This window comes from Python bivittatus, unplaced genomic scaffold, assembly GCF_059951505.1.
Source record: "Python bivittatus isolate LINGU-HERP-01145 unplaced genomic scaffold, Pbiv_v1 ctg000340_np1212, whole genome shotgun sequence".
NCBI lineage: Eukaryota > Metazoa > Chordata > Lepidosauria > Squamata > Pythonidae > Python > Python bivittatus.
In genome coordinates, this window is record NW_028277056.1 from 19899809 (window position 1) to 19917845 (window position 18037).

The following is an 18037-nucleotide window of genomic DNA, read 5'->3' on the forward strand; positions in this document are numbered from 1 at the left end:
AATAGTCCAAACCTTTTTCTCATATTCAACAAAATAATTTAACTGAATATGAGTTTCCAATATATACCCCCTACTTATTTATATTAATTAATTAATATAAATTAATTATATTAATTTATATTTATATGTATTTAATATAAATTTTTATATTAAATTATATTAATATAAATATAATATTTATATGTATTTATGGGTTTTAATGTTTTGTGTGAACCGCCCAAAGTCCCCCATTGGGGAGAGATGGGCAGGGGAAATAATTAATTAATTATTTCCCCTGCCCATCTCTCCCCAATGGGGGACTTTGGGCGGTTCACACAAAACATTAAAAACCATAAATACATAACACATAAAAATTTAAAAAACATTACTAAAAAAGAGGAAGACAGTCCAAGAAGATGAAGTATCTGGGGCTGAAGGCAGCAGGCCTCTATGGGGCTAGCCATCCCCATGCTTGAAGTATTCCCTCCCCACCCCAGGCCAAGTGGCAGAACCAGGTCTTCAAAGCCCTCCGGAAGGCCAGGAGTGAGGGGGCCAATCTCACCTCCAGGAGCAGAATATTCCAGAGAGCGGAATATTATTTATTTAATCTGCCAGAATCAGCAAAAAAATTAATATACAACTATGGTAAAGGTAAAAATAAAGCTAAAAAATAAAAAAGGAATGCAAACGATAGAACCAAATTAACTGATGTATCCCACACAATGTCAGCCTAGGGTGGTAGTCCAGACAGGAAGCATGACCAGATAGACTAATTCTACTTTATTATAAGATTATATTAACAGGATCTTGCAAGTCTGAAAGAACATTTCTCCCCCTTGTTTTTACAACCCAAGAAACTAGGGAGGGTCTATGGCTTTTCCTTGTGTCGCCCAAGGTTATTCCCACATACCATTACATATAGGCACTCTGGAATAGTTCTGTTTTTAATATCTTGCAGAAAGCCAGCAATTGTGGTGGTGGGGGGTGTCCACTTCTGTTCCCTTGAAGGAGGCTGTTCCATAGCTCTGGCCTGGCCAATGATAAACAGCACCTGCAAACCTCAGCCCCCTGCATTTTGGGAAAGTGGGGGACCAACAGCAGTTTCTCCCTTTACTGCTGAAATGTAGAGTTAGATTGGAGTATAATCTTATTTTCCTACAGTAGAGGCAGGGATAGAAAGGATTCTGATGTTGCTTCCTGTTGGAGGAGGTAGCTATCTTGAAGCCCTCCTTGCTTTGGAGAGCATGCATAACTACATGAGCTCCTACTTCCACCTTTAAAGCCAAGATCTATTCAATCACAGATTTTTGCTCATTTTAACTTTTTTTAAACTTTCTTTTGCTTTTCTTTGATTTTTAGATTCCTTCTTTGGAATCTTTTGCACAGCCAAAGGCCAGTGAGAGATTCCTTTGAGGACCTCTGGCACACAAGGGCAAAAGGGGTTAAGCCACCAACCCATTGCAAGGCATACCCTCAGCTCTCTGCCATGAATCCCTGAGGAAGTGTGATCAATGCTGCAATTCTTGAATTGCTGGCCTCTTAATGGAATGACAACTTTCAAGCTTCTATAATTACTTCACCAGGTAATATTCCATCCTAAAGGTCTAGGTACTTTTCATTACCCAGTCATGGACACCTAGTCAGGCTGCAGTTTTGAAGATCTGCACCTATGACCAGACAGCCCTGCAGTAACTCAAATAAAGAGTCTTTACCACTCACATATATAAATTTTGTGGCAATCCTTCTACAGGCTGGCTAGAAAGAAAGGAAGCTTCCAACATCAGTTTCCACTACCCAAGTCCTAGCCTTCCTAGTGGCAGACCTTGACAAGGGACAAGTGCCAGCCCTCTCCTCAGCCCTAACATCAGAGAGCAATGATCTTCTCTCAACCCATTCTCATAACAAAAGATTTATGAAACAGACCTCTCTACTACAATCACCAATTTGAAGCTTTATTGAATTGTTGCTAGAACACCTGATTTGGAAAATGATGTTTTCAATACTAGTAACATCTACCAGATGCATCTCAGAAATAGATGTATATTGGGCAGAAGGAATAATCTTGAGAAGCAGGAGGAATGACTGCAACCAAGACAACGGTCAAATAAAAAGTATCTGAGTCCAGAGCAGAAATGTAATTTGAGAAAGTGTCTCAGACAAGACCCTCCCAAGTTTTCATGAAGATAAAGGGAGGGGAGAAGAGAAGCATATTCAGACTTGCATGATTCTGTTACTGTAACCTTATAATGAAAGTAGTATTAGCATTCATAACTTTGGTTTCCAAGTTTTGTCTACCTTAAAAGGGCTGATAATCACAAACTGTTTGCTAAAAAAAGAATTCTGCATAAGCCAGTCACACATCATCAATCTGCACATACACCTGAACTTCATGACTCAGATGAACTGGGGCCAGGAAGTGATCTTCCCTTTCTTCTGCCCTACCCCAGAATTTAATTTAAAGAAGAAATGACCCAAACTGGATGTTAGAAAAGAGCTCAAGAGGAAGAGCAGAATTCAGTCTTAGTTTCCCTTGACAGCTTCCCTCAGCACACATCTTCAGTTAGAATAAGCTTGATGTCCTTTTCTTATAGTGGAGGCAGGGCACTTAGCCTAGCCAGGCATTGTCAGAAAAAAGGCAGAGGTATTTACAGAGTGGCCCATCAATATCTTCAACCTGTATGGAATCTAACATATCTATCCTATAATCCCTACCTCCTCAGGTTTTATTTCTATGATCAATCTTATTGGTTTGTCATTTAGAAATGGGGGAGAAGAGTGATCTTCTCCTACAGGAACCCACTCCAGAATCCTTGCTAGCCCTGTGTCTGAAGGGAGTGGGATTCCCACATCAGAATCTCTCTCTCTGCTCTAGAAAAAGAAACTTCATAGTCAGTCCAATGTACCATTTCAGACAAGGGGCTGAGGCTGGGCAAGCAAGTTGAGAGCCTCATGCCAGGCAGGGGTGAGGATACCCCATGAAGCCCCACAAACACTTTCTTTCATGAATGTTACACTACACATTCACTCTCTCATACACACTCATTGCAATTACTGTAGGTTTAAAGTTATTGGTTGAGAATGTGTAAGTTATTTTAAAGCTTGATGATTGTCGGGATGGCAATTTTTTGCATTGACGAAAGGAAAGTTCCCCCAACATTCTCTCCCCAGCAATGATCCCCTTTTTGAAAATGTCCATGAGATAAGTCAATAAAACAGTCTTTACAGACAATAAGGGAACTATTTTAAAGATATTTGGGAAGTGAATTCTTCTCTCTAATTATCTGCTGATGAGATAAAAACTCTCCCCCAGGCATGGGAATGTGTAATAGCAGAAGCCCCCCCACACACCTTTTAACAGTTTCATTCTGACTTGAGACAGTGAGCTGCTCAGGATCCATAATCACCAGGCGTGTTGGAAAGTTGCAACCATCTCCTAAGCTGCACAGTACGATAAATATGACAAAGCAAATATTTCATTAGCTTGCTGAATACATGCAACACAAACATATATACAGGGTGAGGTTTTTAAAAAAAATATTACGTTAAGTGGAAGAATGGTACATAGGCCATGGACGTAACACATCATCCTTAGGGGCTGTTATCAGTTCAGAAGGCTGAACTATATTTTATGCAGCACCAAGTATTGTACCTGTGGCAAGAAAGAGCTCCCTGTAGTTGCTTTCACATGTAGCTTCCAGAGAACATTCACAATTATTTGGCATTAATAATTTGTCTGCAAATGTAAAAAAGCTGTATCTCTGCTTGAAAAGATGAAAGTTTCATAAGCTGAAACTTGTTAGCAAGTCTGGGCTTAGGCAATACTGCTTTTCAGAACAGGAATGTTTGAATGGCATGTCCTTGCAGTTCTATCAGTACATTCCATGCAGTCTACTTAATTCCAGAATACACTGTAAGTTTTTCATTGCCTAAGTTTCTAAACCAAACAATTCTGAACCAACTATTTACAATTTTTATCTTAAAATAAAGACTTTTAGATAAGGCTAAAGAAATTATTCATGGAGAAAATCTATCTATGTGGTCACTAGGAGCTGAAAACAACTTGATGGCACATAATCAAAAGAGATTATAAATGGCTAATTGGACTGCTGACTTTATCTACTACTATAGGGTTATTTGTAATTGCAATGTTTTTCCAAGCATATTAGCAAAGATTCTTCCATTGAAAATTCTTATAAAATACCTTTTTTTATTTTTAACATAATTTCATAACATTTGCAGGCCTAGTAGACTTTAGTAAGCGAACAAAGAGATGCCGAATTTTTAAGAAATAACTGCACAAATACTGATACTTGACTATTTGAATTGAGTCTCTCTCTCCATCCCCACCACCCCTGTACTCTCTATTTGCTTTGGTAAAATTTCAGATACAGTGGTACCTCGGGTCATGAACGCTTCTGTTCACGAACAATTTGGGTCACGAACAGCACTGTTCGCAAAATTTTGCTTCCATTCGTGAACTCCGCATCGGGTGACGAACAGGATCCACGGCCATTTTCTCTGCTGTGACACGTGGTCGTGGCTTCCTGTAGGGAGGGGGACTCTCCCTCCAAACAATAACCGCCTCCCCACCCGCCTTCCTGTCCTCCACGCCAGAAGTCACCCCGAGCAAGGTTAGTGTTCTCTCTCTTCATACTGTACTGTACTTTGTTTCACATTTTTGTGGTTTAAAAAAAATACATATGGTTCAGAACGGATTAACCTTATTTACATTGAACCTTATGGGAAAATTTGATTCAGGTCACGACCAATTCGGGTCGCGACCAGAGTCACGGAACGAATTAAGTTTGTGACCCGAGGTATCACTGTAGAACTGTACAAGAAATTCTTTACTGAAGTGATAAAGATCTCCTTTAGCATCTTCTTTTGCTTGACTGGCAATTTCTATGAAAAGAGCAATTTCTTCCCCTTGGAAGAAACCTACCTGTCAGGCTTTTGATAGCTGCCTGAACTGAAATAGCTTTTCCTAAGCTTGACTCTCACAGAATAGACTTTAGTAAGATTTATTAAGATGATAGCAGTAGTGGGACAAGTTATTCATTCTAAATGTCTGTTTCCCATTTAGAACCAATATATCTATGTATACTTTAGTATGGGGACTTTTCCCCCATACTACATATGGGGGAAAAAATACATATGGTTCAGAACGGATTAACCGTATTTATATTGAACCTTATGGGAAAATTTGATTCAGGTCACGACCAATTCGGGTCGCGACCAGAGTCACGGAACGAATTAAGTTTGTGACCTGAGGTACCACTGTAGAACTGTACAAGAAATTCTTTACTGAAGTGATAAAGATTCTCCAGCTAGCACTGGAGAAGATACAGGGGAAATCTGTAGCTATGGGTTGTTTATACAATAGTTGCTTGAACACTTATCAGTCCAAGAATCAACTCTTCCGTTACCAAATTACAGAAGGACACAGAGACCTTTTTGCTAGGCACAAAAAGATGATTTTGGAATGCAAAAGAGAAAAGAGAGATTCATTGTGGACCATAGACTTGAAAAAAATAAAGGCAACTAAAATTTGAATAGTAAGGATATTACTAAGGAAGGATCCCAAATCTGTCTTCCTATATGTCTATTTATTTGATAAGAGGAATCCCAAATCATTTTGATCCTGGATGCAAGCAATGTAACTTCAATAACACAGACAAGTGTTCATCGGGTGAGAGATGAAGATTAGTTGGAGATGTAGTTGATGCTTCATGTATGCTGACAAGCAAACTCTCATTTTTGCAGTTGGGAGGGCAGAATTATGAAAACAGGATTTGGCTGACGGTGTCTATAAATAATAACAAAGGACTACAGGCAATTTTAAAATGATTTTCTTGAATGCATTTTGCTTCTCCCTCCTGATGGCTGGGTGGGCAACCAATAAAATAAAACCCACATGGAGCTGCCTCTTTGCAGAGCTACCTGGGCAACATAGTAAATTTTCTCAAGCTCAGTCTCAGCATGAAAACTTGCTTATCCCTTTTGTTTCCAAAAGATTGGAGACTAAAGATATTCACGGAAGAAAAGAGGTCAGTTGTGGGAGCCAGAAGCCTAGCAGAAGACATGGCAAATCACTAAGATATTAAGAAATGTTTTATGGGAAGAACAAATCCCTAGGTTTTCTTGTATAAATTACAGCTATTAAATGATAAAGAGGGGAAGGGGGTGTTTAATTTTCTTGATTTCAGCTTCATCACTGGCCATGTATTCTTCCTTCAATCTCTTTATAGAATACAAGCAACCAAGTTAAAAATGATTATGGTCACAATTAGAAAGTTATTATGTAACCCCTCTGATAATCATGACAGAAGCTTTACTCCATTTCAAAATAGTTTACTTGCATTTTCTGTATTAAAGTGTGCAAGGCATATTTGGAAGAAATGGAAAGGGAAGCATTAATTTCAACCCTTACTCACATGACAGACTTATACTCTAGGATAAAATAGTTTGAAAATTGTGTGTAGATCTTTTTGGTTTTGGAAGTCATGAGCAAGCAGGGGTATTAACACTTAAAATTATAGAATGGCAGCATATTTAATAAAACGCCTTCTGAATTTACAGTTTGGTTTAGCAGCATCTAAAGCTCCTGCATTATTGCCAGTATCGGTATGTGTTTTGGCTGATGTCAAGTCTACTTTATTTTTTAGTAAACAATTAAAGAGTACTGTCAATGTTGATATTAGTTTTTGCAAGAACTCTATAATAAAGAGCTGGAAGACCATGATTTAACAAATCAATTGTTAAAGGTTTTAAATAATATAAACTATACTTCATATGATTTGAAGATAAGATTAATTCAGCAAAAAATGGTCTTTTAAGTTCAATGAACAACTCAGAATATTTAAGAAGTGGCTGTCTATTTTACTATGCACTAAGTATAATACTGGTAGTCCTCAGCTTATGATGGCAATTGGGACCGGAATTTCCATTGCTAAGTGATGCCGTTGTAAAATGTGACGTCACGTGACCATATTGCTTAGCAATGGCAATCCTGCAGTACTGGTTGCCATTGTAACCCCAGGATCGCATGTTTGTTAAGTGGGAAGAGGCAGGAATCCCAGGCTGGTGGGTGCTTGGCTGCCTCAGGCATTCTGGAGTGCAGGCGCGTGTGCAGGTGCTGCAGGGAGGTGCTCCAAAGTGTGGGCGGGTGTGCAACTGCTGTGGGGGGTGGGGGCACCATGGGCAGGCACTACTGAGTGCGGATGGATACATGGGTGATATAGGCAGGCACTACTGAGCACGGGCAGGCACTGCTGAGTACGGGCAGGTATGTGGGTGTTGCAGGAAGGCATTACTGACCACAGGCAGGTGTGTGAGTGCCATGGGGGAGTACCACAGGCAGGCGCTATTGAGCACGAGTGGGTGGGCAGGTGCCGCAGGCAAAAAAGCAGCAGAAGCAGGAGCAACTTCCAACTTCCTGCTGGCTTCTCCATTGACTTTGCTTGTGGGAAGCTGGCGGAGAATGTTGGAAATTGCAATCACGTGATTTTGGCTCGCCACAACATTGTAAGCACAAGCCAGGCACACAGTGCCCAGATTGCAATCACATGACTGCAGGGATGCTGCAACGGCCACAACTTCGCAGAATGGTTGTACGTCCTCCTTGTTCAGTGCCGTTGTAACTTTGAACGGTTGCTGAACAAGTGGTCGTAACTTGAGGACCACCTGTATGGCTAAGGGGAATCATAATGCCCCATTTGGGTTTAACATCAGTAAGTGTGTTAATTTATAGTGCTGTAAGATCAATATGGTTTAAAGATTTATGTACTTCTGAACTGTATCCTTAAAATTTAGAATTTATCACTGAAATATATAAATGACAATACCTTGTAAAAATGGGGAGCAACCAGTATTTTTTTTCATCTCCAAAAACCTCTCTTAAGTTTTTTTGACATCCAAGAGAGAAGCCATTTTTGTCAGGCCCATTTCGAAACATCGGTGCCCGGAAAGCTTCTATACCACACATAAAGAAAGGAAAACAAATTAATCAATTTGGGAAAGAGAGAAAGTCTTCCATAACAGAACATTAAGAGTAACAAAATAAAACAAAAAATAGATAATAAATTGAGTCATCTCTCAAGTCAATGTTGTCACCTGCAAGACTGCAAAACATGTTAATGCTCTCAAACTGCATTTGAGAAAAACTGAGATACAAATCTACAACATCAATTTTATTTTTTTGATCAGACAATTATAAAAACTCAAAAAGACAAGAAAAAGAATTACTACTTTAGAATGCTATCAATTGTCTGGCTAAGATTGTACAATATTTATCTTGGTCAGCAATTAAAAAAACAAACACAGTTTTCCTTCCAAACCCTTTGCAATTATTAAGATTACTTTCTCTATATAGAATAAGCTACTTTAATTTCCCTTTTGTGTAATCTAGAAGCATACACGGTAAGCTCAACATGTACAGAAATCCTTATTTATTTCCCTTTAAACACTCAATGGGCGTATAGTATATAACAAGGTTATTGTGGCATGGTATCAACAGCTATGTAGGGAGATGATATTTTCTTTCCACACTCCCAAAAGTTAGTGATGGCCCTTTCCTTTATTCATTTTCTTAGCTATGTAAGGTTTAATTTGATGAGAAAACAAACAAAAATCTGACCTTTGCTGACAGATTATAAGCCTACAAACACTTACTCAAGTCTTTGTTATGTGCACACATGATCAGATATTAAACTTCCAGGGTGATCTTGGGCCAAATACAATTCTCAGCCTAAACACAGCTCATGGAGTTACTGTGAGAATGAGTTGGAGAACCTTGAGCTGCTTGGACATGGGACGGGGTAGGAACTAAAGAATAACCAAAATAATAAGAATCCTTGTAATGTACTAACCTATTGTTGATCTGTTTTTACCAACTAGCCAGCAGTGGTAACTAAACAATGACAGTATGCTGATGAAGAACATGGCAGCCACAAAGAAAAGGAAAAGAACATGGAATTTTGCACGGGTGTCTGGTAGTTCGTTCTGGGAAGAAAAAGAAAAGAACTGTATTAATGCATTTTCATCAATTTTCTGTTCAGCTACTATTTTCTTATAAACCTTTCATTCTGAATTAAAATAGATAATAATATGAATCCATGTACAGCAACCAACACTTATATGTGAATTTGATAGCACATAGTCCTAACTTTCACAATTAATGGACAAAACCATAGAAGAGGAAAGGTTATTAACAACTGATTGCTAGGCAGTCAAATATTAAAGAATTAACTAATTAGGAGGAAAACAAATATTGTTCAATACTTGCAAGATGAAATAACTAATGATTAGCAAGGGAATAGTTGTTGTGCTAGATGAAGTAAGAAAGATTTAAGCAATGTTTTAGCTAAGGAACAAAAGAATGATAACAAGTATAACTGTGGAATGGCGCATTTAAGAAACCTAAGGAAACTTCCTGAAAATGTAAGATTTTAAGGCAGGCATCCTATGACTGCTGGGATGACTTCCTGGGATTTCCTCCTCTAAGGGAGAAGAGAACTCTACAGAAGAGAAGGTTGATCTTCAGACCCTACTTGCAGCCAGTATGGAAACCTCTGAGATTGGTTTCTCTCAGCAGTGGCAGAGAGCAGAGAAAAGAGGTAACCTAACACAGCACTTGGATCTGCAGAACCCACAGTATTTCCAGTCCCCAACACATTCCAAACCATGTCTATGGGCAGCTCTTCAGATGGTGTAGATCAGTGTTTCTCAACCTTGGCAACTTTAAGAGATATGGACTTCAACTCCCAGAATTCCCCAGCCAGCCATGGTCCACATCTCTTAAAGTTGCCAAGGTTGAGAAACACTGGTGTAGATTAACGCCTTCTACTGAAATCAATTTCAAGATTAAGTTGGTATTAAGAAAACAGCTGGTAAAGTCGTGTAGGAGGTGCAGAAAAGCAAAACTGCAGCATTTTTTCTCCCTTCTCCCAGTATAATCTTGAGAGGGAAACAGAGAAGTATGCTCCATTAACTAATTGAAATTAAACTAAAAGGAGGAAGCATTCCACTTCGTTTTTCTTTTAACTGGAACATGTGTGTGTGTGTGTGATTATAATTTTTATTTACTGCCTTACTACTCATTTAAAAAAAAAATGTGTTAATGTTTCATTGTTGGGTGATTTGGATAACCACTTTAAGGGATATACAAAAGTTTAAAATCCAAAAATGTATACTTCTGACTATCAATGTGGGAAGTAACCAACTTTTTCCATTTTCAGCCTGCACAAGAATAACAGTTCCTAAAAGAGGGAGCCCACAAAGTACTGTGTAAGAAGGGGGACAAAAGGCTACTATTCCTTGGCCTGCTGTCCTTCTTCCCCAAATAAAGTGAGCTCAGAAAGCATGAGTCCAGTTTGTTCAAGGAATCTGATACTGACGGTTCAGGGTTTAGGGTTAGGGTTAGGTGTTTGAAGGTTTAAAATATTTAAACATCATTATGCCTCATTCATTTCAAAACAGCTTCATATCATAACACAGAGTACACTGTAAGCAGATAAAAGGAACAGGGAACTCTTGGTAGATTTTAAAAATATTTTCCATTTACTGAAGATTCATGGGTTGAGAAAAAAGTTTAGTGTTTTATTAATGTAGCACAATTTTTATATGCTCAAATTATTAAATACCTTATTAAACAATTAATAGCTTCATATAAGTATTCAACAGCATATTCCTTTTAAACAATGACAGGTAAAATGGGAACTGAAATTACTTCTTTATTAATAAGATATAGATTATATTAACATCCATTTAATTTTCTGTCAATATATGCTGCCCTTAAGAGCACCAATTTCTCCCTCAGGCATTAAATAAAATACATGTTGCTAATTATAACAAACTAGAAAAATTGTGCAATAATCTTGTGACCCACTAGCAGAAATAAATGTATAAAAGAATATACTAGAACAGACTTCAGCTTAAATTGTATTTTACCTTTGGACAATTCTCAGCAGATTTCCTGCGGCAAAGCTTTGTGCAAATAAAGACAATTTATTAAACAGCTATAACCCCTTAAGACTAGTGTTCAGAAACAGTAAAAATGCTGTTAGGAAACTGATGGTCTTTTCGTGCACAAGGTGTAAAGCGTGCAGTATTCGATGTCAAGAGGCCAATAGTCTACATTCACTGAATGAATATGTGAAGATGAACTTGTGTTTGCATAATGAAATAAAGGAGTCACTGATTTTAATGGTGTACATTCAAGGCACACCATTAAAATTAAGAGATCTATTCATTGCTCTCTCTAATTTTCATTATCTGAAGCTCTACTTGAAGCCATCTCTACAACAGGAATACAACTAAGAAACTTCCTGGTAATTACTGTCTACATTCGTCACACTTTGAACTAAAATTTGTTACCCAACTACGAATCAAAGCATTTTGATAGTACAATTTATTATTTGATTTCTCTGACCCCTTAATCCAAATAGACCCTCCACCCCTCTAGAATAGTTCGGAAAAAAAGTATTAAAACAGACCAAAGATATGTGCCCTGTCCAGTTTCCCCACCTTGTAATCTTAGGATGCCAACTCCAGCTGAAAATAATCCTGGAAATTCTTCCCTGCTTAATGATATACATGTACATATGGCAGCCCTATGTGCTGGAAGCAGTATTCCAACAAAAATCCATGACAAAAAAATTAATAACGTGAACAGGCATGAACAGGTAGAAGACTAGTAGAGCGCATCCATGAACACCAAATAACAGAAGACACAATGAAAATTCCTTAATCTCACAACACATGGACAGACTCAACCACAGTTTCAACTGGGAAACTCTGAGCATCCTAGACCAAGCTAAATCCAAAAATGCTAGGGAATTCTTGGAAGCTTGGCATTCAGACAAATCAGCCATCAATAGACACATAAACCACATTTACACACCATTCCAAAAAGACAATAAAAAAGCTAAGAAGGAAACAAAAAGACCAGAACACATCCTCTCCAGCAGTCAACACCCAGATAAGCAGGGATTAACACCAGACAAACAAGCAGAAAACAATATCCTAATCAAAGAATCACCAAGGAGAAAACCATACCCCCATCAACACTGGCAGGGCAAGCTACTGTATATAAACAGGGAGCAAACTCAACACTCACTAACACTGATGATGTTACCTAGTCAGGTAATGAAACGTCTGCAAACAAACAACCAAGCTCAGAGAGCACCTAGGACTCCACAATAACATGAATTAATAACCGAGTAACAAGGTTTAGAAAATGAACTGGATTTCCTATACAGATGTGTGCATATACACACACATTCTCTGTCTCAGCTCTTTCATTCCCCCCTCTCAATCTTCTCTCCTTCTGAAGAAACAAACAAACAAAAAAAAAAACAGGACGATAATGGGATAATCACACTGCGAGGGAACACAAGAGGAAAAAAAGCAGCAAAACTGGATGGAGATGAGGCAAAGAGACGGAACCCTGTTTAGGTGTCATAAAAGGGTTAAATTCACAAGGCAAACAGCCTCCAGGCAACAACCAAAGTTCAGGATAATCTTCAAAGGCATTAGTGCTTTGCTACAATCTCTGCAGCCATTTTCAGCTCTTGGTTATTCCTTTATTTTCAACTGTTTTTATATACTTTTCAATGACCGTAAGAATGGCCAGACCCCTCTCCAGTGGTATCAGCTGGTTGATAAATTGGGAGCTCCTGGGCTCTGGTGCTGAGGCTCTGCATGCCTGTTCCAGTGAGGCTAAGCCTGTGCATTCTGCTCCAGGTAGCCGAAGTGCGCTCTGTCTTCTACAACTAAGTCCCCTTATGATTAAGTGTGCAATAGGGGGAGGGGTACTGTCAGAAAGAATTGTCCCCTAAATTAGATAACATCCCTGTCCCCCTACTCACTGGTAATTTTGTTTTTTTTAAAAAAGGTCCTCCTCTAAGGTTAATAAGGTAATGCACAATTAAATATTTGATACTTAATGTGAAATGTTAAAAGAGACATGATGAGCAATTTTGATGCAGAATTAATGCTACATAAAAAACAACCTTAGCCTAAAACCTACTTGGTGGATCTAGAAAAGCCACAGATCCTGTGCATCTGAGGAACCCTATGGATCTCTTCCAGATCATTTTTAATGATAAGTTATATCATACTCAAATCATTGGGCCTGTTGCCTTGGACTAATGGAAGCAGGCAGTCCAAGTGTATCAGGATATCTACAGATTGTTCATCCTATTTTCAACATTTAAGATTCACAATTGCTAACCACAGTTTTGGCAAACTGTAAGTAAGTTGAAATGTACCTATTTGACAAACAGAGGAAATTAGGAATATCTCTTAGAAGAACAACAAACCAAGGAAAGAAGTCACACACACATGTGGGTAACCACCTTGGAATCATGCAAAGAAACCTACAGAGTAACAAGTACCAAAACATCAGAGCCATATGACTAAAATATTGACATGGTTCACCTGTGCTAAACCATGATTTACTGTGATTTTCTGACTAAGCCACAAAATATTAACACATCATGGTAAATAATAATTTGTGGTTTACGAACCACAATGGCTGGTTGCATACAACTCAATAAAAACAAACCATGTTATAGCTTAGCCTTAATCAATAAACTAAGCCAAAAACAAACAAACCAGATTATCCGCAGGACCGCCTCTCCCTGAGGGTATCTGCCCATTCCACCAAAGTGGATAAGGTAGGCATTTTCCAGGTCCCTTCCCTTAAAATTGTCATCTTGTAGGTCCTTGGAAGTGTGCCTTTTCTGTTGCAGCCCCTGCCCTATGGAACACCCTGCCCCCCGAGATCCCCCCTTCTATCCTTCTGGACAGCACTAAAGACTTGGCACTGGGATAGGACAAGGTCAGGGTGAGATGAAAATGTGTGGTTGTGGCACCAGATTTTTCTGTTTTTAGTTTACTGTTGGTGGTTTTATATTGTTTTATTGGTTGTAAGCCACCCAGAATTTAAGATGGGTGGCTATACAAATGTTTTAAATAAACAAAACCTGGTAAGGTTAGCATAACATGTCAACTTAGGCCCTGATTACTCCAGTTTTAACTTCCTCCAGGTAGTCCTCAACTTATGACGACAATTGGGACCAGAATTTCCATCGCTAAGCAGTGCGGTAGTAAAGTGTGCCCACATCGCTTAGTGATGGCAATCTCTGCAGTCCCAGCTGCCATCATTAACTGAATCCCGTGGTCGTTAGGTGAGGCAACTTCCTGCTGGCTTCCCACAATCAAAGTCAGTGGGGAAGCTGGAAGGAAGTGGCAAGTCCCAGGCAGGTAAGTGGCTGCTGCTGGGTGGGGAGGGGAGGGGTTGTCCGGGAGGGTTGGGGAAGGTGTGGGGGTGTGCGAACAGTGCTTTGCAGGTCAGGGAGGGTGCATGGGGATGTGCGAGGAGCTGGCGTGGTGCAAGTGCAAAGGAGCTGAGAGAGGGTGCACACATGAGGGAGACTTACCCCAGCGATTTGCAATCTTCCCTGCCAGCTTCCCCTTTGGCTTTCTGGGGCAGCCGGCATGGAAGGCTGCAAATGGTAATCATGTGATTGCAGGGCACTCGGCAACCAGTTGTAAGTGTGAACGAGTTGCCAAGCATCCAGATTGTGATCACATGACCATGGGGGTGCTGGGATGGCCGCAACTTTGAGGAATGGTCTTAAGTCTCCTTTTTAGGCAACATCGTAGCTTCAAATGGTCACTGAATGAATGGTTGTAGGTCGAGGACTGCCTGTACTTCTTTTAAAACTATTCAGGCTCATTTATACTGTGGCCTTCCTTTATCACTGCTGCAGATGAATAAACTAACGTCTTTTTGGATTTTTTCCTACAGTGATTAGAGTAAGAAAAAACAGCAACTTGCCCACAATAGAATGAGCTGCATCACTTTCATCAAAAATTTGTTACTTCTGCTTCAACGGCTATCAAAAGCAGGACATGCCAGCCAGAGCTGATTAAGTATTCTACTTTTCTAAAACTTCAGTTACAAAGAAAACCATGTGTTAAAAATATTTAAAAGTGCTTGACTTTAGTTGGTTTCCATAATTTAAATACAGCTGAAATGAAAAAGGAATAGATTCAGCTGATGTAAAGCTAACTGTAGAAACAATTTGTTGATTGAACAATTTTCATGCTTTATGAAGGTTCTTGCTCATTATATGACTGAGCATATATATAAATCTTAGCAAACAAAGGTACCAAAGTATGTATGAAACAAAGGCAGACCAAAATTCTTGAGACTTTGTTTTAAATACAGAGATATAAAATAATGTTCTACCACCATCAGCATTATCAGTCTATGCACAATCTTCAGTAAACAATGGAAAACACACTTCTATCAGTATTTGTTTTCAGTAAATAATCAAATTATTAAGAAGTGTAATAGGATCTCTTAAGTTCTTCAAATGTAATCATTAGTTTGTTTTTTTTTAAACGGAAAATAATTCTTCAACAATATTCTGTAATTAAAACTCAGGTTGGTAGTATACTTAAGTAACTCTCAGCCAGTTCATAACCCAAGGAGGTTTTAGTGTTTTAGTTAAGGAGACGGTGCTTTACCTCTATACCCTGTCTAGAAGCTGCAAGGGTTGTGCCTGATGACATAATATCATCTGGGTGGACAGAATGGAAGTTTTTGCTCTTTTCTGTGGGGGGGGAGGCTGGAGCTTTGAAAGACAGAAATGGGTGCCTTGGAGATACTTAAAAGTCAAGTGATCCTCAAGTTGAGCCTGATTCCTAATGACTACAGGTAGTCCTAGGTTAACAACCACTCATTCAGCAACTGTTCGAAGTTACAACAGCACTGAATGAGTGGTTCTTACGCCTTTTAAGAGGCGTGGAGTCTACATGTTATATGCTCCACTTTACTTAAAAGGCTCCCTAGATTAATAAAGCAAACCCCAGATACAGGATGTGCTCAGAGGTGTAGAAAACGATACCTACTATACTTTCTTCAGGACTAACTCCCTATTCATAAAACAAAAATCTTCTACAGAAAATTAATACATATATCTAAGCTAAATCCTTGATAAGAAAGAAAAAGAAAGAAAGAAAGAGAGAGAGAGGGAGGGAGGGAGGGAGGGAAGGAAGGAAGGAAAAAAGGGGAAAAAAATCCCCTTTCCTGGATATTTAGCAATACCAAGATGTAAGTGCAGTGTCAGAAACAGAATGCTTGACTTGAAAATGTAGTCTCCAGGTTGACTGCTGGTTCAATCTCAGCTTCAACTAACTTCTCTCCCAATTCAAACATACATATTATGCCTTAATAAGCCAAGATATTGATAAGCTAAGATTATTTTAGCACATACCACCTTTTATTTTGATGGGGCATGCTCCAATATCCAGGAAGGGTTTGGTTAACTACAGTTTTCTATTATATGCGAATTGGGGAAGTACTGTCACAAAGTTTGGAATGCATTAAAATCTTAAAACAAATTCAACCCAAATTTCAAAATCAAACATTTCAAATTTCAAAATTAAGAATCCTATTGTCTAACAATTTCTCAGCTACGACTCAGTACCAAGTCTTCATTACTTGCTGTGCATGTACCATGACATGCCAAGAAGAGAAAAGGAACAGAAAAAGCCGCCCAAAGTCACCCATTGGGGGAGATGAGTGGCATACTAAATAAATAAATAAATAAATAAATAAAAATAAAAATAAAATAAAATAAAATAAAATAAAATAAAATAAAATAAAATAAAATAAAATAGCATGAATTTGTACCAGTTAGTCTAGAAATGTCTATATCTGCCTGAATCATGGAAAGGTATCACAGGTAACAATAAATCATCTCTCATGGCTTAGCTGATTAGGTTTACTCTGGGTTAAAAAGATATTTTTCTAATGCAAAAATGCATGCACAAATTTTTATTATCAAATGTTTCACTTTGTGCTTATTTACTATATAAATTGTTCACATTCAAATAACATCCCTCACAGTCTATGAATATTAGCCAATGCTTTTCCAAAACCACAATGCTGCAATTTCATAGGCCTGAAGCAACATGTAGCACATTAAAAATGATCTGACTTATGGAGCCAGGTCATACTATTCAACTAGAAGGAAGACTAGAATATCAGATCTATTTTGAAATTAGAAGAGGGCAATGTTGATATAAATGTCATACAAATATAATGTGCTCTCTTAAAACATGCATGAAAAGCCAACATAAAAGGTGTGATCCACAAGACAGCAAATTTGGCTGCAGTGAACCTAAAACCACATATTAATAAATAAAATATAACTATTTAGTATTTTTTATTGCTTCACCTCAAACTGATGACAGTTATGTATAATGTGAAGCATGAAAGCACAATGCTTCTGTATCTCATACACAAACTTTTTTAAAAGTTTAAAATACCTAATTTTTTAAAAAAAACTTACTGTCCAAAACTTTATGAAATATTGCAGGACCGTAGCAGCAACAAATAGACAATACAGGAGGGAATAAAATAAAAAGAGGAGAAAAAACTTGTAGTTGGAAAATCCCACGCAGTTATTCACCCTAGAAAAGGAAAGTAAAATGGCTAAATAATCCTTTTTTCCTTCTACAGCAGAGTTAAACAACATTTTTGCGGCCATGTTATAGGTGGTCTCACAAATAGTTGCTAATGGGGCTGCTCCCACACTCACAAAATGGCTGCAATAGTGATCACAGTCAGTTACTCATTTGCTAGAAAGCAAACTAATGGAACTGTTCCTTGACACTCTTCTAGAATATTTTCTGACTCTTCAGCTTGCTTTTGCCTTTTTTTGGGTGAGGAAGAGAAGAGGGCATTAGGTACATTTCCAAACAAAGCACTAAGAATACCTACGGACCTGTATGGGATTCAAAGTATTTTTGAAGATAAAGATGATAGCAGAGACTGGCATTAATGTTTGTTTTATTAAAAGAATCTTTAAAAAATAAAAATAAAAATCAGGTTGGGCAGAGAACCTGGTATTGCCCAGAGAGGAGTCTTAAACCTGCTCCAGAATTAGGCTGAGCATAAAGTTTGCATTACAGTACATGTTATTTATTTATTTCAATTTGTATGGCCGCCCATCTCATCATAATGGGCGGCTAACAATTCAAA

At 38.3% G+C, this 18037-nt stretch overlaps 1 protein-coding gene across 2 annotated transcripts in view; it reads right to left on the reverse strand.

Annotated features, from left to right (window-relative positions):
* ZDHHC20 (zDHHC palmitoyltransferase 20) overlaps positions 1-18037 on the reverse strand; it is a 63937-nt gene that overhangs the window by 5964 nt on the left and 39936 nt on the right. For both annotated transcript variants that reach the window (XM_007430604.3, XM_007430603.3), the window contains exons 7-10: positions 17346-17466; positions 8847-8979; positions 7824-7950; positions 3328-3417 (exon numbers count right to left, since the gene is read on the reverse strand). In XM_007430604.3, the coding sequence (XP_007430666.1) occupies positions 3328-3417; positions 7824-7950; positions 8847-8979; positions 17346-17466 (471 nt within the window). The remainder of the gene's footprint in view (positions 1-3327; positions 3418-7823; positions 7951-8846; positions 8980-17345; positions 17467-18037) is intronic.